Genomic DNA, 21290 nt, shown 5'->3' with positions numbered 1-21290 from the left:
GGAGCTTCACGTATGATATTATTTATTTAATTTAATTAAATTCGTCTAATCAGAAAATATATATTTATGTTTTTAATCTAGAAGTCATGTTCTGCGCCATAAAAAACACGACACGGCGCGTGTTAGTCACGCATGAGCACGATACTAGGTCAGTAAAATGATTTTAAAAATTACTTTACTTTACTTATAAATGTTGTAGCTTCTCATTTGATATTATTAATTTCATTTAATTAAATTCGTCTAATCAAAAAATATATATTTATGTTTTTAATCTAGAAATCATGTTCTGCGCCATAAAAAACACGACAAATGCACATCTCTATATTCGATACATTCTGTAGATACATATCGATACACAGCTGATACATTAGAGTGACCATGCTATCAAGCACGTCCAAATTTTGGCGCAATTTTAACGGTGAAAGACTTCATTGTTTCGAATTGTTAAGTGAAATTTGATGTATTTGATGTGACTAAACTCACAATTAGAACGGCTACCAAGTACTTTTATTAGTTTCTAACATTATCTATCCAATACAAAAATGGCACACAATGGAAAACAACGATTCGTCTATAAAACTCAACACCCAACACTATCCTTTGACTACTGCAAGTTAATTAGTGGAACCACTTGGGTTTTAAAGTTCGTAGGCCCGGTCGCCGTTCTGTGATTGTTAAATGAGGGTGTCCTCATCCTGCCCCTCGAAGACCATTAAAAGCGAGTGCTGCGAGGGTGAGCGACCCAGGGTCAGTCCACCCAAGGAGCCATCCGGCGAGAGAAGGCCCGTCTGCAGGCTGTTGTTGTCCCGATAGCCGGAAGTCGAGGATGTCTGCGAAACCGAGTCCCAGGAAATCTCGCCCAGGGTCTTGGCCTGTACCTGCGGCGGTGGCTCCTCCTGGGAGGTGACCTATGAAGAGTGGTTAGAAGTGGGTTTAAATAAGAATAACTTAGAACCACTTACAATGCTGGGTGGTTCTATGGGCGTCAGGCGACTTCGCTTCAGCCTGAAGGTCTTCCGGCTGGCCGCCTTCGAACGCTGCAGCCTTGACCTCGTGTGATCACCGGAACTGTCCTCCGCTGGACTCTCCGGCGAGAGGGGCGTGGTGGAGGTCTCACCGGAGGAGTGGCGGAACTCCACGGACGAGACGAAGCGCAATTTGGGAGGCTGGGCCTTGAAGGGAGCCTGCTGCAACGACTGCGAATGCGAGAGATGCGAGGGCACGGCGGAAGCGGAGGTACCCATACCGCCGCCGCCCGATCCATGGTGACCCGATCCGCTCGGCGTGGGCCCCACCAAGGTGGGCGCCGATCCTGCATCCGCCTCGCCGCTCTGGCTCTCGCTGGTCGTCGTGTGCGGATCCCGGCCCGTGGAGCTGCTCGAGAGCGACTCCCGCGGCGGGTGCAGCGTCTGCTGCGACAGCGTGTCGCTGGGCGTGCAGATCCCGCCGGATCCGCTGCGCGAGTCGATCGGCACCGCGGAGACGTGGGAGTGCGAGGCCTGGCCGGTGGTGGTTCCTGTGAAGATAGATATGAGTGAAGGTCTTTGCTGCGACTTGTGGGCTTCAGCCGCACTAGTTGCCGCCGGTGTGTCGCTCTTCTTTTGCTCGGAACTCTCGCGATCTGTGGAGACTGAAACATGAGTGGATGTGTGGGGCGGTGATTGGGCTTGCTTTCGTATCAGGCGCTTACCGTATCGCTTCTCCTCCAGCTCGTCGCGCAGGTCACGCAGCTCCCGGGCCAGTTCCAGCAGCAGGGCTCCCTTGGACTTGATACCGCCCTGCGGCGGAGTTCCACGCAGTCGCTCCCTGATGATGAACTGCATGTGCCGCTCGTGATCGCCAATCGGTGGTTGGGATATCTGGAAGAGGTGAGTCGTTAGTGTTAACCCGTTTTTAGCTATATCTGGGAATTAGTGGTTCGAAGGAGTAGGGATACATTTGTCAAATCTAAGGTTTATTGTAGTGCAGGGTTATGTACTTGGAGAAAAAACAATGGAGGTAACTAATGGTATTGAACCAAAATAAGCTTTTATCTTTGACCTTATTAAATTCTATAAAAAAAAAAATATGGTCAAAGAACTAGATATCTTTAAGAAAAAGTATTGGGGGTCACCAGGAACAGCATAATTCTAAAAGCGGAGCGTTATGTTGGGATCACAGAAGCGAGATTTAGGTGGCAGGGAGGAATGTTACCAAGAAAACCACAAAGACTAGCAGTCATTCCACTCTCAGCTTAGTTAGTATAGATGATAAAACGATTACAATTTCTTGAGTCACCAATAATAACATTACACCCAAGACTTTTGCGTTGGGGTCACCAAAGTCGAAGATCAGTTTACAATATATTAATGAACAACTACATTAAAGTACAAATTACCTTGTGTAGGATGAAGGGCAGCAGGACAATGTACAGGGGCGTTCGATGGGTCACCACGAACTCCATGAAGCTCCAGAGGTCCGGTGCGGCCTCGTTGCGCCTTCCGAGATCCCTCATCACACGGACAATGCGCGGCCACTCGTTGGAGAGCCGGCTCTCGAAGCAGATGCACACGATTCGCAGGGCCAGGAAGGCGGCCTGGTAGAGGGAACCGGAGATGCGAGCTGGGCGCTTGGCATCCCGACTGCCGGTGAAAGTGAGCGAGCCGGCGCGTAGGTCGCCGGTTACCCGGTTTATCTGGGACACGGCCTGGCCGGTTCGACCCGCCGGCGGACTCATCGCATTCAGCACGGCAGTCAGCAGGAAGGAGACGTCCGTCATCTTCAATTCGCCCACGTCGGAAACGCCTCGGCCCGAGCAAACCTTCAGACACAGTGGCATTATCAGATGCATTAGAAAGCCTTCGGCCTTTTCCTGCGTGGCAAACTCGGCACTCCCGCCGCAAATCTGGACGAGGGAGAAACAGTCCACGGGGCTGACCACCTGCAGGGCCACCAAACGCACCACGGCCGAGCAGAAAAAGGCCGGTGGATTCTGAGACATGAGCGCTGCTCCTGCGCTGGAGACGCCCTCGGGGATGCCGGATCCGGGCTCGTTGACGATCAGATTTTGCACCGTACTAATGAGCGTTTTCATCTGCTGCCAGTGCAGCACGTACGAGTGCCGAACGATCGTCTCGTGGATGCCCTTCAGCAGTCCGGCGGCCGCCTCCCAGTCCGTGTTCCTCCTGATAGATGGTTTCTTTGAGATCTTGAGAAAGACCTTGTCGATGCGCCGCAGGACGGTGACCAGTGCGTTGCGTAATGTATCGTTGGACCACTCAGCCCGTGGAAGGACAGCCTGCATATAGCGCTGCAGACCCCGGCAGGCCATGGACTCCGGATCGTAGGGAGAAACCTTTAGCAGGGAGTGGGCAATGTCCGCCAAACGAATGTGGCACTTGGCGTCCAGAACCTCTGTGGGTTTCGTATCACTGGGCATCTTTTTGGCCAGCTCCGCCAGGCGAGCAGTGGACTTGGTCAGGAAATCAGCCACCACGGAGAGCAAAACGTCGCGGGGTCTCCGGTATTCGGTGCGTATCATTTCCGAATCCTCTGCCGAGTCCATCATATTCTTAGTGCGGGCATCGGTCAAGTATTTCGAATGTGACTCCTCCTCGAAGTCCAGACCAGGGGAACAGGGTGGTCCCCTGCTGCAGTTGCGCTGCGAGGATCCCTTGTGCTCTGGACTGTTTCGATAGGGTCCATTGTAGCTTTTGGCCAGACCCTCGCAGTTGTGGACCATGGTGCGAATAGCCACTGCCAGCTGGAGGATAATATCTCGCTCGGACTTTCCCTGTAGTGGAATATAGCTGGGCGATTGGATTTGCTGAAGATAACAGGGTAGAATGGCCTCTAAAATGATCTGAAAGTGTCAATGTTTACGTAAGAATTTTAACACTCGAAAAAGATAACAATGAACATCATTCGGCTGTTCCTAAATCTTTATATCTTCTAAATATTTCTATCTTAGGAAATAGTTTCCACTCACTAGCATTTGGTATCCTCGTGTGCTTTCGGCGGAGTAGGATACCACCATTACGCAAAGTGTTATGCAGTCCAACACGGTGACGTCGTCATCCTCGTCGTGGTAACAAAAGTCAATGGCCTTCAGGGGTTTGGGTTCCTTGACCAGTTCCGCAATATTTAGAGGATCCGGCGAGGGATCCTCCAGACTGAGGAGCAGATTGAACAGGCAGCTCGACTGCACTTTGTGGGCCTCACCATAAGTGCCATCTTCGTCCGTGTCGAGAATGGCGGAAACGGAACCAAACATTTGCAGAATGAAAGGCTTCCGATTCAGCAGATAGAACTGCTTTACAGCATATTCAATAGTAGTGGTGATCAGCTTGTTGGTCTGATGCAATGAATAGACTTGCAACAGGGTGGGCATTATCATAAAGTAACCGTTCGTGGAGAAGATGTTCTTGAAGTTGAAGGCGGCGTTGATGAAGGTGGCCATCACATAGCGCATGATGCACGAATCTTCGGCATGCAGAATGGAGGCGCCGGAAAGTACGTTCAGAAAGAGTTGGATGTCCGCTGAGTAGGCGAAATTCCCAGCCATGGCCTCGAACATGCGGGCGATCAGACGCACCCACATGAACTTGTGCAGGACGTCCAACCCGAGCAGCACCTTTCCGTACTCGCCACCATGGTGCAGATCCAGATCCACCTCGAGTGCCTTGCGCGGGAAGGAGGGCAGCTTCATCAGCTCCTCGTGCAGGAACACCACCCGCTGCACCACCATGTCCACGTTTTTGAGGATAGCCCAGGTCAAATGGACCTTTCCAATCTCCACGAACTTCTTGGTTAGCTCTTGTTTCTGCAGGGCCAGGAAGGACTCTTCCGGACGCATCAACATGAGACGCACCTCCGGGTATTGGGACCTCTTGAAGAAGTACAAATCACGAATGTACCAATTGGGATTTAGAATCTTGCCTGGTAAACACAATGAGATTGTCTATAATTCTATGGATAGATGGGTGATTTTATCCACTTACTGCTCTTGTAATCTACCAAGCAGTAGTGACTGGTGTTCTTCTCATCGATGGGATAGTAATCCAGGGCCTCCTTGAGCAGCTGACAGAACAGAGTGTCCTCCTGCACTGGAAACTGAGAGGGTATGTTGTAGTCATCATCAGCAGGTCCATGTACTACAATCTTCTTGGCTGCGGGCACATTTGCAGTTAGTAGGATAGAAGCATCGCATTGCTCCTTACGCAGAATCTGCTTTAGATCCTTGAACATAATGCCATGCACCGAGTGCACCACCATCCAGAGAACAGATAAAGCTGAGCCAACAAGCTAAAGAGTAGGAGTTTCTTAAGAAAGAGTCCTATTTTAATAAAAGAGACAACCCACCTCTTGCTTCAATTCGTTGGAAGATCGCACATAGAACATGATGTACCCAATAATGGAGTTGTAGAGGGCAAATGCCGCCTGTTGCGGCAGACGTGGGACAAATCGAATGAGGTGTCGCAGCAGCTTGAACATCTGATCCTGACGATCACGAGTTAGACGCTCGAACACATAGCGCAGGAACAGGGCTGACTCCTCCACCAAACAAACCCAGATCACCTGGTAGGCTATCTCGTATACCGCATTACCATCCGATCCGATGGCTGCATCGTCCAGACAACCGACAATCTGCATCACGGAGGAGCAGAGGACGGAGGGAAAGAGCGAGTGGGCGTGGTGCAGGTGCGAGGACATGCGCGTTCCATCAAGATCCTCCTCGATCTCATGGTCCTCCAGCTTCTCCATTCCGGGCTCATGGGAGGCCTGTTGGCTTATGGGTATCATGGTGATCAGGAAGCTATGTCGCTCTGCCCTTTGTTTGTCCCTCTGCTGGCGCAACGCATTCCGAATGGCCTCCGTCTGCTGCATCTTACGGCTCTTGGTGGCGGTGACTAGGGATCTCTAAAAAGGTAAAACGATATTAGGCAATCAGTTATTTGATCGATTCCTCCCCTCGACCAGTACATAACCCAGTGTCTCGGCTGCCTTCTCACTCACATGTCTATCTTGGTTAAGGGTGACGTCCATGTCCTTGGTCTGCTGCACTGGCATCCAGGGTGGATCCACCACCGGCAGACTTTCAATGCCAATCTTGGGTGAGGGTAGTGTGAATTCAATGCCACCCGGTGGCACCTTGAAGGTCACATCATGTGCATTCTCCTCCATTCGCGGCCAGACATGGAAACGGCACTTCCACAGCACCAGATATCGCTGAATGGCACCAATCCTTATGTCCGGATCCTTGTGCTTCAGTGCCCGCTGCATGATGTCGAAAGCGAAGTTCTGGGCCTTCACCGAACCCATCAAGAATACAGCGGCACTTGAGGTGGCCGTATCGTGATTCGTTTCTAGGAGAAGTTCCCAAGCGGCGGGCATTGCCTCGATGACCATCTCTTCGGTGAGGACAACAGCTCCCTTTAGCAGGGTGGCCAATGGAAAGTGGAACAAGTTGCGTATGTGGATGCGGATGAACTTGAGTATTGGTGGTTCCTCCTGCATCTTCTTTTCCTTCTCCTGGCGAAAAGCTTTGGCTAACTTCTCCGCCATTTCCAAGTCGGGATCATCACTTATGCTGTAAATCCAGTATTAGTTATGAATAGAGATGTTATTTAGGTATCACCTACCGATCTTTCCGGGACAAGCTATCCTTACGCTTAGACGGAGATGTTTGGGTGGAACTCTGCTCCGATACTTTGCGAGTGGAGCGGGCTCGTGAAGTATGGGGCTTACCGGAGGTTATTATAGTAGGTTCCACATTAGGATGATCCGCATCGAAGGTAAAGCCAAATTCCTCGCCATAAACCTAGGCAAACAAAATTAATGGGGATTCGATGTAAGATCTATGTAATCTAAGGATTATTTGTAATGACATACCTTCCTTGCGGCCTTGACCAACCGAGTGCAGGATCGCATGTGTCGTTTGTAGCAGAAGGGATGGCAATATCCTTTGTGAGTACAGTAATAGTTGTAACTGGACATCAGATCGATGATGGCCTTCAGCCAGGGCATATTCTTGGCCGTATCATCGTTCTCATTGGAATCAGTGGGTGACTCCGGCTGCTGATCGTCGCTGAGGATCCCAGGTGACTCCTCGCCCCCACTGATCATGCCCTGTTCCGAGGTGTCACTGCGATCCGAGAGCGAGGATACCTTCCTTCGCGATTGCATGTTGACTATAGGTTTAATATAACGATAAGGTAAGGTTATAGGATAGATACATAGATAGTTTCGTTGACTTACAATCGGTTTCTATGTCCTTGCTGTCTTTGGTGTTGCGACGTAGCTTTAGAGAGCGGCGCTTGAAGGATCCTCCAGTTGTGGTGGCTGTGCCACGTCTTAAAAGGAATGGACGTACAGCCGATGCAGTGGGTCGACGAGCTAGGAAAGATAACCCTATAAAACGATTCTTATTCCATAAAGTAAACACTAATAATACCTTCTTCGCCCTCCTTGGTCAGCGTTGTGTTGCTACTGTTCTCCGACTCATTGTCCGGTTCATGGAGCACAAAGGATATCTTCCGCTCTGACTGGCCGGCTCCATCGTTTCCCGCTGCTATCGACTGCAGGCTCTGGGCGGAGGTCTGCGAGTGACCCATGGAACTGAGGGCCATGGACCAACGGCGATTGGCCTCGCGGTACACCTTCTCCCAGGGCGCCGGCTTGTCGCGATGGATCAGCTTGGATGTCTTGGGCAGCATCAGATAGGTGTCCCTCAGGAAGGCCGTAATCTCGAAGAGCAGCACACAGGCAATAAGCTTCAGGGAGTGCGGACAATCGTTGCCATGTGGATTCACCGAGGTCTCGTCCAGGAAGTCCTCCTCCTCGTCCTGCTGCAGTAGCTCTCGCTGCTTCTCGGGATCTGTGAGACTGGCATTGACGGCCTCGTACTGCAGTCGCTCGGTAAAGAGGATCTCCTCCAGCCTGGCACCCACCATCTCAGCCCATTGATGGAACATCTTTCCGGCAGCCCGCTGCAGAATGTGGGTTCTTCTGGCGCTCGTTTGGCTCACCTGTTGCTTCATCTGGTTGATATTAATGTTGGCACCCGATGCACGGTAGCTGCCCACGTTCTGTTTCATCCAGGCGGGCCACTGACCCTTGTTGCACAGATGGACAAAGTGGGCGCACTCCAGCAGGAACGTGGCCCTGGCTACGAGGGGAGCTTGGGGCTGAGGGAAGAAAAGGTTAGTGTTTAGTATGGGATTACTCTTTCAATTTAACCCTAGTGATTTTAAGCCCGTGCCAAGTGTTATACTGACCAGATCCAGGACGGCGGCCACCAGCTGAGGATCGGGAAAGGAGCCGGGTGCACAGGTCTCCAGCAGGAAGGATAGACGCAACATGCCCACGCGCACCGGTTCGGTGGGCACCAACTTGCGCTCCTTCAGGATGACCACCTCCGACTCACGCGGCCCGTCGCACATGTCCGAGGAGGAGCGACGGCTGAAGTCCGCCGTCTCCTCGATGCCGCCCACCTTCTTCTTGCCCTTCACAATGCCGCCGAAACGGTTCAGCCGCCGCTCGACGCGTCGCTTGGCACGCTGAATGGACCGCCCAATGCCATCGCTCGACCGTCCGCGCTGGATCTTCAGCGAGGCGTGCCGCATGAACGTGGAGGAGATCTCCGGGTTGAGCGACCCGATCTCCAGATCGATGGAGGAGGCCTCCTTGGGCGTGCCGCGGAACCAGCGCACCAAGCCGCTGAGCCGTCCCAGCGAATTGCGTTCCGAGCTGGACGTGGAGTCGGACAGCAGGGCTCGTTCGCTGTGCCGCGGGGTCAAGGTGGGCCGGACTCCCGTGGTCCGCCGCCGGAAGTTGCTCAGCGGCGACTGGCTGGTCTTGTAGTGCTCCTCGCACGCCTCCGTCTCCAGCAGGCTCTGAAAGAATACAGGCGGGGATAAGCTTCAGGTTGGGCCTTAAGGATATGGCTCACCACGGCGCAGGCAGATGAGGTGCTGCGCTTCTTCAGGAGGAGACGTCGTTGGGAACGGTTGTCGTCGTTCTGCAGGCTCTGGCTTACATTCGCCTGGGGAATGTGTCTGAAAAGATAAAAAATTATACGGAATCATTAATTAATCCAGGCTTACGATTGCAAATAATATTTTAATACTAATTTCGAATTGGAACGTTTCTTAAAGCTTCCATCCACCTACTGCTCTCAGCCTACAAAACTGAACCAATTATTGAAAACTAATAAATTTAATTTGTATTTAATTCCATTTAAAAATATTAAAACATAATATTTAACATCAGCATTAAAACTTTATCGTCTATAACTTCCTTTTAAGTATTATACGGCTTACGCTTCGACGTTTACAACAATTAAGAGTTCTTAAATCTTATGGGTATCTATTGTAGTTTCTCACCTTATAACGCGAGTGGTCTGTGCCGAAGGACCCTTTTTATGGGGCCTTGGAGTAACTGCCAATATTCCGCTGAGGGCCACCAAACGAAATGGACCGCCGTGGGCGCCCTTCACATACGTGACCAGCTGCCGGATGTCCCCGTAGAGGGCTATGTTCTCCGGACCCTTCAGATCCTTGCTGGCCTCCACAAACCGGCTGACCAGTGGCTTGAAGACCGCTCCAACCACTTGGGCCTCGGCTCCGCCGCTCATGCCGCCGCTAAAATTGGTCGAATAGCCGCCCTGACCTGGTACGCCGCCAATATCGGTGTTAGCATTTTTAAATCCACTCTGACGTTTATGAGCTATTTGCATCATTTCATACATACATACATATATATATATATACAACGTATTGGTGGTGACAGTAAAGAATCGGGAGGTTAACAACTCAAAAGCATTAGCAAAGGGTCCTGGCATGCAAAATGGGTAGAAGAGAACCACAAACAGCATGGGGGATGCGGATTTCGGGGCCGGAAGAGCAAATCAAAAGTCACGGTAAGGGAAGCCCAACTCAAAATGGCCAATGGAACTCAAGAGTCTGGTTGGATCGAGTATACAAAGGGGGGTTTTGGTGCGCCTACTTTTGGGGTTTGGCATCCAAGCCCAGCATTTGCGGTTTTTGCTCGACGTCCATCGAAATGGGTCAACACTTACTCAGGGGTGAGAGCAGGGAGCTCGGGTCCACGCAGAAGGCCAGAAAGGCATGGAAGTAGTCGATGAGTTCTGGCAAAGGGGAGGTCTTCACCATCTCCTGCATGAAGCGCTTGGTCCTCTGTCCCGCCTGCCTCAACATGCGGGACAGGATCTTCTGGCACTGGTTGCGCAGAAAGTCGGCAGGAGGACCTCGAACACCTGGAAATTGAATTGATTAATATATATATTTCGAAGGATAGAAATTTTTATAGTTCTCAAGGACATTTAAACGAATAACATTTTATTTCCAAACTCACCATCATTGCATCCGTGTGGACATCCCAAGACCTGTAGAGCTCTCCTGGTAATACTCATCGAGATCTCGTGAGCATGTTCGCCCAACTTGAGAACACCCATTTCAATGAGTAGTTCGCAAATATTCAAGCCCGCTTCCAAAACACGCAGAGAGCAAACTTGCGCCGGATCTCGCTTGAAAACATTACTAATGGCCAGCAGGATAATCTCGTAGTCAATGCCACCATCGCGTGTTATATAGAAGGAGGATCCCGGAGCCTCCGACTCATCCACACCCGTGTAATCGATGTGGGAGTCCGTGTGGGAGCGCAGCATTTGACCACGATAGCGGGTGGTGGTGCTGCCCATTCCCGTACTACCATTACCACCTCCATTTCCACCCACGCCGGCAATACTTCCGCCATTACTCAGGGCATCCAGATGGGAGTCAATGGAACCCTAAAGAAAAATTATAGTGTTTTAACTTGGGATTTAATATATTGTTCATAAAATGACAGGAAATGGTTTAAAATGATATATATAATAATATTTTTTTTTATTTTCTTTAAAAAACCAAGAACACTATAAAATATACCAAAATATAAATTCATTTTCAAGACCCCATCCTAATCATAATACTAATAACAGCTCACCTGTCGCTTCATATAATCGGGCGATGGTGTGGGGGTGTGTTCCGTAACCGTTATAATTGGATTCCTAGGATAAAACGCCGTGGAGCGCGGACAGGTGGCTTGCGATGGCCTTGGGGCCTTGGGTGGCTCAACGTATCTGTAAAATCTTGTATTTTGTAGGATACGTGCGAGAAAGCGTGTGTGTGGCATTAGTCAAAAAACGGAGTGCGGCAAGCTGAAGGATCAGGGGTAATTTGGGTAAAGCAGGGTGAGGAGGTTTTGGTGAGAAAGATACAGGCTTTGGACAGGTGCCAAGAGGTATGCAGGCAAGATATTGAAAGGTGGAAAGATAACTGTGGCCTAGTGCACATTAAGCATAGAGTGTTTCTTGGAGATCGAAATATAAACAGTTAGTAACCTTCGCAGACCAAAACTCACCCGCTATCAAGCAGACAGCTGGTTGATCATTGGAGAAAGTAATAAAAGTCATAGGGTATAGAATATATAGCATTAGCTTGAGAGCAAAGATTGAGTCTCTGAAGAGTGTGGCATTTCGAGAATCGTTTGGAAGTGTATATATGTTTTTTGTTCTGGTGTCAGAGGCCTGATTGACAGTCAGTGGGGTGTTCTGGTTGGGGGTTTCCTTTTACCTGAGACTGGGCATGGATTTTCCCTTGATCAAATTACTGGCTGGTTCGCGACTTATCATCGAAGCAGATCTCGATAGCTTCTTCTCGCCCGTATCCAGGCTGCGATGGTACTCCTAAACGATATTATAAAACTAAATTAGTATCATTGAGTTACCAAATTCTTACATTGATAAAACATAGAAAACGTTCAAGCCAAACAAACACCATTTAGAATGGAATATTTATATGGGGGATTATAAGCGGGAGCCAGGCAGATACACTTAAGAACAGTAAACATAGGTTTTTGCTCCGCTTACTGCATGTTGCAGTGGTGTCTTGCCATTGGCTGAGCTTGTATCGAGCCCTACTTTTTCCAAATTCTTCTCCGACTTGGAGAACATCTTGGTTTCTACAAAGGCCCTTAAGTCGGCCATCTTAACGCGCTTCTTCTTCTCGCTGCCACGTCTTTCTGTAGTACTTGGGGCGCTGTGGGGTTCTTCTGCAAGGTGGGTAAATAGTATTTCTTAGAAAAGGTATTGTAGTTATTAAAACCCAAAGCTCACCGGCTACACACGCTGTTACTGTAGGTGATGGATCGGGTATTTCAATGTAGTCCTTAACCACGGAGCTACCTGGACTATCACGACTATTGCTGCCAGGTCCCTGGTACAGTGAAATCTCGATTTGTGGTATGGGCAAGGAGTTTGACCTTTTGCGAGGTTGGTTTAATGTGATGGCCGCTTCCTCACCAATGTCACTAAGTCTGGATCGGGTATATAATTTAGTTTTTTCTAGATTGGTTATTTATCTTGGCTTCCCACCGATTATATAGATATTGCAGGCTCCAGAAGATGCCCTCCTCCTGCCAATGGGAGATAAAGAGACACCGCAGAACAGCCACATCCAGGAAAGTGGCTGCCGACACATCTGCCTTGATACTCTCTGACTTGTCCGAGTCCGTCTCCTTTTCAATGGAGGCACTTCGCTTCTCCTTCATCGAGGCACCACGCATCAGTTCCTGCTGATCGAACTCGAACTTGGTGGAGGGCACCTTGTCCTTGTCGCGGGAGTTCATCGATTGGCGACTTCCCCGACGACTCTGGGATTGCTGCTGTTGCAGCAGACTGGCATCGGCCTATAAAATTAGATTCAACCTTTATACCATCTGGAAAATAGGAATTCAATGCAATGACTTACCGTAAAGAAGGAGTTATCCATTAATTGTGGCGCCGAGGGCAGCCTAAATATGACCACACGTTCATCTTCCACGCTGGAGGCTTCTTCTGGAATGGTTTCGGGAAAGGCAAATTCCTTGGGGGAAGAAACCCAAGAGCCCTGTATGACAATCAAACCTATAAGGTTATAAAACTCCTTGGATTTTTAATAAGCATACCTCGTCATCTTGCCTTCCATAGTCAGAGATACCACTCTGAGGTGAATCCGCTTTTGGGGACATGGCATCTGCACTGAGGGAATGCTTGCGGGTAGGAAAAACATCTGTAGATCCTTTTGGAGTGGGTGCACATAGGAGATTCCTGGCCTTGGGTTTTACAGGAGCTGTAAAGCAGGGGGCACCAGGTGCTCGGTTATCCCACATTCCCTGCCAGAGTTTAATGCCATTTTCCAGGCGAAAGTTCTGGAAGTCCGATTCCTTAAGATGGTGTATAATAGGTGCAAAGAGGTACACAAAGAGCTGAAAGAGAGAGGGAAATTATATAGGTTTTGGTAATTGTATAATATACCATAACTCACTGTAATAGTTGGCACCGAGAACAAGTATTGATCTATTGACTTGGACTTGGGTTCCGCTGCATCGCCCAAAGCCAGATCCTCGCCGCCCTCGTCATCGGCACACTCCTCGGCGGCATAGAGAAGGATCCACTGCATGGTGTACAGGAGTTTGGTCTCCACGGGGCCTATGGCCTGCATGTCCTTGACGCGATTGTAGAGTAGAGCGGCACAGGCGTGCATCACGTGGGGAAGAGCTCCTTGCAACAGGCGCCATCGGGGAATCACACCCAATCCTTTGGTCAGAGGAGGTGACAGACCAAACTGAATGTTCTGCACGAGAACTTTCTCAAAGGACTACAAAAACAGGTTGCTAAATATTTAATTCAATACATATATTATCTTTGACTTACCTTGCAAGCTTCCTTCGACTCCTGAACACCGAAAAGTGGGCAAGAAATAGTTACATTTTTAAAAATGAACTTAAGGAGCGTACGATTTAAAGCTACCAATATTACATCAAAAGAAAGGGCTCTTAAGACAACAAAAAATATCTTAAAAATAGTTACATGAAACATCTAACATCTACAATGTAAGTTCATAGCCTCAATGTACTAGACATTGTACTACTAGCTTTGCATTGAGCCAACAAACTTTAGGGGTTGGAAAAAAGGGGTTATATCTACCACAAACATTTATAACTTACATGGTGTCCCGGTGCATGTTGACAAAACTACATTCAGATTCAGACGAATTGCGAAAGATTTTACAATGTTAATTTGTACAGTTTGTCATTGTTATTGTGATTTTAGTTGGTTTTTGTGTTTAAAGCATACTGAATGTTGTTATACAGCAAAGCAGGAAAAGTTTTTAAGCCTAAGTTTAATTGAAAAAAAAAAACAGAGCATACTTTTTTGGGTAGTCTACAAAATATTTAAATTTTTTAATTAAAAACTTTTCCTGTTTTGGCATAACTGAAAGACGGGTCTGTTGTTCAGTTTGTGGATGGTGGCCGTGTTAGTAGTTGTTATAAGAAAATAAATCGAATGCAGGAAAGTATATAAAACATCAAACATCAAACTTGGGATTGAATTTAGGCTTTCAATTTTCCATGATTTTGGGCTGAGAGAAATCAAAAGTAGAAGACATTGAACACAACTTTTTGGGTTTACTTCGAATTGGTTGTTGTGCCAATCTGTATGCCAATGATTTAGGTTTATTTTTTGGTATTTTACACAGTCCATCCTTACAACAAACACGCATAGCGAATATACAGCACCCATTTTCAGGGGGGAATATTTCCTTTTTTTTTAGTCTTCGTAGGTTATTTTTTTCCTCTTTACTTTTTTGGCAGTCTTTTTTTTTTTTGGGAAACCCAAGCCAAAACTCACCAGACAGGTGGACTCGTGCAGCTTGCCCAACTTGGGCCGGATGAAGGGTGCTATTTGACGCCACAGGAAGGTTTGAACGGACACGGGCAAGCCAAGGTCCTGGAGGCCACTATCCTGGTCAAAGTCAAAGTCATCGTTGTTGTTGTTCGCCCCATGGCTGTTGTTGTTTGTCTGCAGGTTGTTGTTGTTCGTGGTGTTGCTGGTTGTGGCAGCTGTCCCCGTTCCGGCTGCATTGGTGGTCACCATGGTGGAGGTGGTGGTGGCCAGCTGGAAGGACACAAAATTCAAATGGCGTGCAACAGCTGGCCAAGTGAGAGTCATTCATGAATATAACCATATACATTTCTGCAACAGGTATTTGCGTGCGCAGGCTCGTCACGCTGCCCCTGTTGATTTCTGGTCTGTATTTTCGACTAGGTCAGTGCCACATCCATGTGGTTACTTCCCCCGCCTCCCAGGCAAAATAAAAAAAAAACATGAAAACAAAACAGAGATTTCGGTCCTGGGACGCTGCGCAGAACGCAGACTCCGCAACGAGGCGACTGGGTTATAGATACAGAACTGGGTTTCTGGTATACATGCTAATTTGGGGCACAAAATTTTCACAGACTTATATAACCCCAGTTTTTGGGTTCTAAGGAAAATTTCACTTTTCTTTTATTTAATTGTTACTGAACTGTTTGTCAATTGTTTTTTGGCACTTTAGCACACACTCAAATCAAATGTGGCCAACAATTCGCTTGATTGGTGCCGCACCCATGGGGAAATCGCTTCTGGCCATCAGTTTCTTTATACTTCAGTTAACTGGGCTGGGCTATATGGACATTCGCTAATTGCTCAACCTTTTACTGGCGGCCGAGCAGGGACCGTGAAGCACTTCTTGTTTGATTTCATTTTTGTGAATTTTCTCCAATACCCACTGCTTTTTTATTTCTGCAGCCCAGTTTTTATGGTTCTGCAAGGGCTTACCTTGATTTGCGCGTAGCCAGTTTTGGATAACGTTTACTGCTGGAGCGTTCGGATGCAACTGAGACAAGCGTCGTTAACTGACGAGCTCTGAGCTCCTGTCGTTGTTATCCTCTCCGACGCCCTCGTCGCCCAGTTCGTCCAGTTCGCCATCGTTTCCAATGCCGACAGCAGCAGGCCAGCAGTGCGTATACAGGATATTTCGCGGAGAGCGACTTAACCACCCGCACTCCATATTAAGTATACGCACTGGCTGGGGCTAAAAAGGCTGCTCTTTACTTAGAGGGTGTCCTTGCTCTTGTTATTGAAGGATTTCGTGTGCCTTTCAATCAGGACACCCTGTTTCTGAAGCACACTTATCAATGATAACAAATGGCCGAGGGTGGATATTGCGTATACGCGGGGTGGCCGGTCATTAAATTCCTTTGTCTGCGTTTCTCGGGGGTGCGTCTGCAAATAAATGGATGAGTATTTAAGCAGTAATCGGCAAACATAAGTCACTGTCCTTTTGGTCTTCTGTGGGAATTAAAGCCATTCATATGTCTCTGTCAAGTAATTAATCTAGTTGTTAAGTGAGCACTCTTTGCTTTAAACTTGTTTAAGAGGTTGTGGATCTTAGAGTATCTATGAGTTTCTATACATTTTAAACACTTTACTAAAGTACTCAAATTTTCCATCTTGATTTTCCTTACCTTCTTTGATACATTTTTTAAATAGAATACATATTTTTAAAAATATCATACTACATCCCTTTTGAGTTATATAATTATGACTGTTTAGCCAGCACATTAAACTCGCAAAACAAACTTTTGTTTATAAAAATGTGTTCTATAAATATATGCCTATGATTTCACAATCTGAAATTCACATCTCCCCGAGCGATTTATCAATGACTTGCGCACTTTAATCTGCGCAGATTCGCCGCATCCATCGGCTGCTGATAACAGCTGTTCAATTAAGGACCAAATCGGCCTAAATCTTGATGCACCAATTACTCCCCGGACAACAGGTGGCCTCCAAGGAGTAAACAATAACAAAGCCAGGGAGGCTGCGCAACCAAAAGCCGAACCAAAGGGTCTATTGACAGAGAGAAGGAATGGATGACACCCCAGAGAGTAGGTTCCGGCGAGCATCAGCCGGAAGTTGGCAACACAGCTGGGTTTAAAACTGGGCCAAAAGAAGGGCCTGTCTGATGGGCACGTACATTTACATAGAATGTCAAGGACAAGGACATGGACATGGATAGCCGGCGAAATGCCAATGGCCTGTGTGGAGCTTAATTGCCATTTCCTGGCCACTTTGTCTAGTTTTGCCATCTTTTAAGCACCTCCTTCACCCCTTAGACTTAATCAAGCATTGTGTGGCTTTCTTTTATATACCTATGTGGGTATATAGCCTATGCAAACAACCCAAACGAACATTTGTTGCTGTACATTTTTGCTCTGAATACGCTTCGTGTATCTGTGTCATAGTTTTTATAAATAGCACGCATTAAAATGTTGTAGAGACGGCACACAATAAGGCGCCTGAGGGGCCAGTAATGCGCCTTCTATGTAGATGAGATGCCAACGAGGAGGAATAGAACTTTTGGAACATCTATTCTATAGTATAATATAAATATTAAAAAAAGGCTTTCAGGTGTTCAGGCGGCCGACAAACAAGAAATCGGGCATTTAACACCCCCACGAACGACCGGCTGACAAAACATTTCGAGTGATAACACGCAAGACCTGAGAAATATGTTCGAAAAAATTCTCTTACGCCGCGGGGCTTGCCAAAAAAACGATCAGGGTCGATGAGTGTATAAATATATAGATATATATGCCAAATACATAGTACATACATAAGTAGTAGTTGTAGTAGAACCCCCTCCATGGAGGCACCAATCTATTGCGCAGTCTTAAACAATAAATTCCCATACCCAACCCCATCCCCTGAAAAACTACACATGTTGCCCAGAAAATATTATCTGCAAAATCATCTGTAACGTCGAATGATATTCAACACTATCCGGTTGGGAATGCCACAAGCGATTATTATTTTGCCTTCACGAAAAAATAAAAAGAAATTCACAGAATTACCGAAAAAAACAAAATGTTAAAAATAGCCCTAGTCTTAGAGACAGAGAGGGAGAGCGAGCAACAAATGGCTCTGGCTCCATAGGAGAGCCCCATATCGTTGGGTTCTGAAGACCCCAAGAGAGAGTGGCATTCGAAAAAGTTCCCCAAGATGAAAGTAAATTCTTGGCATCGTACATACGACCGACCATATATTATGGTGTGTGTATAGCCTTGCGCAGGAAAAGAGCGAGCGTTTCGTCATCTATTCGTATTCGTATTCGGAATCTCTATCCGTATCTGCAAATGTATCTGTATCGGTATCTGAGTGCTTCGCCGATCGGCTGGTTGGCTTTCACCTCAGAATTACCTTGCCGTACTGCCGCTGACGAATAACGTTCAGTCGAGACCGAGCTCATCCGCGATACAGTTGATTTTCGCATCAAACAGACAAAATGGTGAGTGCTCATTTCGGCCAAGGAATCTTCATCGAATATCCAGTGATATACATATATATATATATGCAGTACCTGAAAAGATATATTTCCTACACTCAAGTTAATTCAAAACTCTCAATTCCTTTTCCATTGACAGGCTGATGTTCCAAAGCGTGAAGTTGAAAGTAAGTTGAAAACCCGCACAAAAAGGATTATCTTTAACCTCAAACGCCAAATCCATCAAAGTAAAACGAATAAATTATAAATATAACGATAAGGAAACAGGAATTACCCAGCCAAAGGACTAAAAACCAATTCAAAAATGCCGAAAAAATTGATTACATAATGTGCGCGTGTGAGATACACAACAAAAAAGTACACAAAATGTCGATGAACATATTTCGTAATCACTTGGAATATATCGCATACATATACGCGTGCCTATATATAACACTATGCGGAAAAATTTCATTAAGGAATGTCGTCTATATATGCATCCCCTGGTCTATTTTCATCGATCCACAGATGAACGTTGAACCAGAATAGTTGCCAGCACAATTCCGGTAGATCTATGTAAATCTAGTGCAAAGTTAAGTTTTGAGTTATAGAAAAACCGCGGAAAACAACATGAAAATCGTGTGTGTATATGTCGGAAAATACGAAAGCGCGATCGTCTTCGAGCCGAAATGCTGCTGCTGGTCGTTTAGAGATCTAATTTTGGCCAAGTTATTTCTTGAGATTTATTTTCGATTTTCGAAACGCACAGAAAAATAGAGAGGGAGAAAGAGAGAGAAGAGAAAACTACGATATTATACCATATAGTATATACGCTGTGTATATAGCGTAGACGAGGGCGAAGGCGTTCGGTTCGGGTGTCGGATTACGTATACGTAGTGTGTTCTTCGGGTTGGCACCTCTCCCAGATACCCACTCACGCATACACACTCAGTAAGACTAAGGCCCAGCCATGTCAAGATTTTCATGATGACCAAAAATGTGCGTACCAGAATTTTCAGGGTTACCACATCGACCCCATTTTCGAAGGGTGGTGCCAACACCCACTATCTAGCCCCTAACCTATAGTATTTTTAAAACAATTAATGAAACGGATAAAGAAATAAACATTACCTATGATGCGATTGACGTTCGGCTATAAGGATATACGAAATTCTAACCAAATTAATTTTTCGCGCAGATGTCGAATTCGTTTTCGAAGTCATGGGCTCCCCCGGCGAGGGCATCGATGCCGTCGACCTAGGTGATGCCCTCCGCGCCCTGAACTTGAACCCCACCTTGGCGCTGATCGAAAAGATGGGCGGCACCAAGAAGCGCAACGAGAAGAAGATCAAGTTGGATGAGTTCCTGCCCATCTACTCACAGGTCAAGAAGGAGAAGGAGCAGGGCTGCTACGAGGACTTCATTGAGTGCTTGAAGCTCTACGACAAGGAGGAGAACGGCACCATGATGCTGGCTGAGCTGCAGCACGCCCTGCTGGCGCTTGGTTAGTATTACATCTAAATCCTCCACAGACCTATCTTACTTAATCTCATATTTCCCTCTCTTAAAGGTGAGAGCCTGGATGACGAGCAGGTTGAGTCTCTGTTCGCCGACTGCATGGATCCCGAGGATGATGAAGGATTTATCCCCTACTCTCGTAAGTATTCGTATTCCTCAAGTGACCCAGGTCCAATGTTTTATGTATATGTATACGATTTGTAAACGCTGTTTGTCTATTCCACATGTCACTCTTTGTCTGCGCACAAACCAAAAATCCCAAAAACCACTCTGCACTGTGCACTTTGTACCAACATCACGACCTGAAAAATCCCCAAAAAAAAATTCATGTTTGCGTGTCAATATCACAACCATTACACTTGAAAAAAACAAATACCAACTCCTGAATGTCAATCGAATGGTGTCTGCACGATGATTGCGTCTTGTTTCCCCGCCGTATGTCGTCGATCCAAAAAAAAATCAAACCAAAACAGAGTTCGTCCAGCGCCTGATGAGCGATCCAGTCGTCTTCGACTAAACAGTAAGTAGGGATTGAGCCCAGGCCCTCTGCCCCCCAGTCCGATGTCTTGATGTCTACTTGTCCAACAATCGCAATGATCACCTGCTAATAATGCCCTGTTTTTACCCTCTATTCCACAGCATTCCTCGCCAGAATGTGTGACAGACCAGATCAGCTAAAATAGTTGAAAACAACAGCTTCAAACCAACTACAACAACACCAACAAACTTTTAGCGACAACCATTCTCCATAGATGTTATATTCATCGCTAACTCTCTCTATCTCTCTCGTATATTATTTTAATTAAAAATTACTTCTGCTACTACAACTGCAAAATTGAACTTCAAGATAATATTATTTTTTAAAAAATAAAAAAATTTAAATTATAAAATAACGAAAAAAAACTGAAAAAAAAAACATTGAAAGTTTTGTGCCCATTATTTTGTTATGAATTTTTTTGTTGGTTCACCCAAATAGCAAAGCAATGATTAATGATTATTTTATATGAGACGTAAATAAACCAAATAGCAAATAAAATAATGTTTAGGCAAATTCAACACCCGAAAGAGCCAAAAAAAGAGGCAGTAACCAATTGAGTTACTTGTTGCCTTTGAGCCTTCTCAGTTTACCATGTGAATGTGTGAAAGTGAAATAAGTCAAATGTATTTAAATAAACACTAAGAATAATTGTGCGGCCGAACAGGTGTTGCACAACCAATGAAAAAAGCCGTTCAGAGGTGGTGAAAGGGTGGGATAATCCTATGAAATGGCCTATTTTAGGGGACCCTTATATCTATAAAAGTTTCGGTATGCTTGTTTATTTGTTATTTACCACTAAATCTTTAAAAAATAAACAAATTTCTCATCAAGATTTTTCGTCAATAGACTAGGTGCTATTAAACTATTTTTAGAGCATGTTTGAAAGGCATGAAATAAATACCTAATATACATATAGATTGAGATATTTTCGAGGTGAAGAGAACTATAAAATTTAGTTGGTACACAAACCATTATTAAATCGAAAACAATTTCAAAATAGAAAACAAAACATTAAGGCACTTTAAAAAATAAAAAAAAATTGGACAGCCAAGTTTTTTAACAAACTG

General features: G+C 46.4%; 2 protein-coding genes across 17 annotated transcripts; one reads left to right on the top strand and one right to left on the bottom strand.

Moving 5' to 3' along the window:
- Positions 1-485: 485 nt before the first annotated feature.
- On the bottom strand, positions 486-15766 carry LOC119546280 (protein unc-80 homolog). 15 transcript variants are annotated; one of them, XM_037852525.1, is made up of 31 exons: positions 15680-15766; positions 14711-15012; positions 14026-14052; positions 13733-13753; positions 13344-13676; positions 12985-13284; positions 12789-12926; positions 12413-12726; positions 12155-12354; positions 11909-12090; positions 11613-11725; positions 11401-11418; positions 10984-11128; positions 10354-10789; positions 10058-10255; positions 9363-9705; positions 8930-9035; positions 8256-8873; positions 7433-8165; positions 7237-7374; positions 6871-7169; positions 6621-6799; positions 5995-6568; positions 5341-5898; positions 4980-5283; positions 3968-4917; positions 2378-3841; positions 1691-1859; positions 1574-1630; positions 963-1516; positions 486-908 (listed from the first exon to the last, which is right to left on the bottom strand). In XM_037852525.1, the coding sequence occupies exons 2-31, from the start codon at positions 14954-14956 to the stop codon at positions 675-677; spliced, it is 9951 nt and encodes a 3316-aa protein (XP_037708453.1). In that variant the 5' UTR covers positions 14957-15012; positions 15680-15766; the 3' UTR covers positions 486-674. The 15 variants fall into 15 exon arrangements, with proteins under 15 accessions (XP_037708453.1, XP_037708460.1, XP_037708507.1 ...); XM_037852532.1 differs by having other exon boundaries at positions 1574-1621; XM_037852579.1 differs by having other exon boundaries at positions 1574-1621; positions 11960-12090.
- Positions 15767-18063: 2297 nt separating this feature from the next.
- Positions 18064-20721, top strand: LOC119560892 (myosin light chain alkali). Of its 2 annotated transcripts, XM_037874590.1 has the most exons (6): positions 18064-18191; positions 18328-18355; positions 19366-19671; positions 19738-19824; positions 20159-20205; positions 20325-20721. In XM_037874590.1, the coding sequence occupies exons 1-5, from the start codon at positions 18189-18191 to the stop codon at positions 20200-20202; spliced, it is 468 nt and encodes a 155-aa protein (XP_037730518.1). In that variant the 5' UTR covers positions 18064-18188; the 3' UTR covers positions 20203-20205; positions 20325-20721. The 2 variants fall into 2 exon arrangements, with proteins under 2 accessions (XP_037730518.1, XP_037730526.1); XM_037874598.1 differs by lacking the exon at positions 20159-20205.
- The last annotated feature ends 569 nt before the right edge of the window (positions 20722-21290 follow it).

The sequence above is a fragment of the Drosophila subpulchrella genome, chromosome 3R (genome assembly GCF_014743375.2).
Source record: "Drosophila subpulchrella strain 33 F10 #4 breed RU33 chromosome 3R, RU_Dsub_v1.1 Primary Assembly, whole genome shotgun sequence".
NCBI classification, from domain to species: Eukaryota; Metazoa; Arthropoda; class Insecta; order Diptera; family Drosophilidae; genus Drosophila; species Drosophila subpulchrella.
This window is presented reverse-complemented; position numbering and strand designations above follow the sequence as displayed.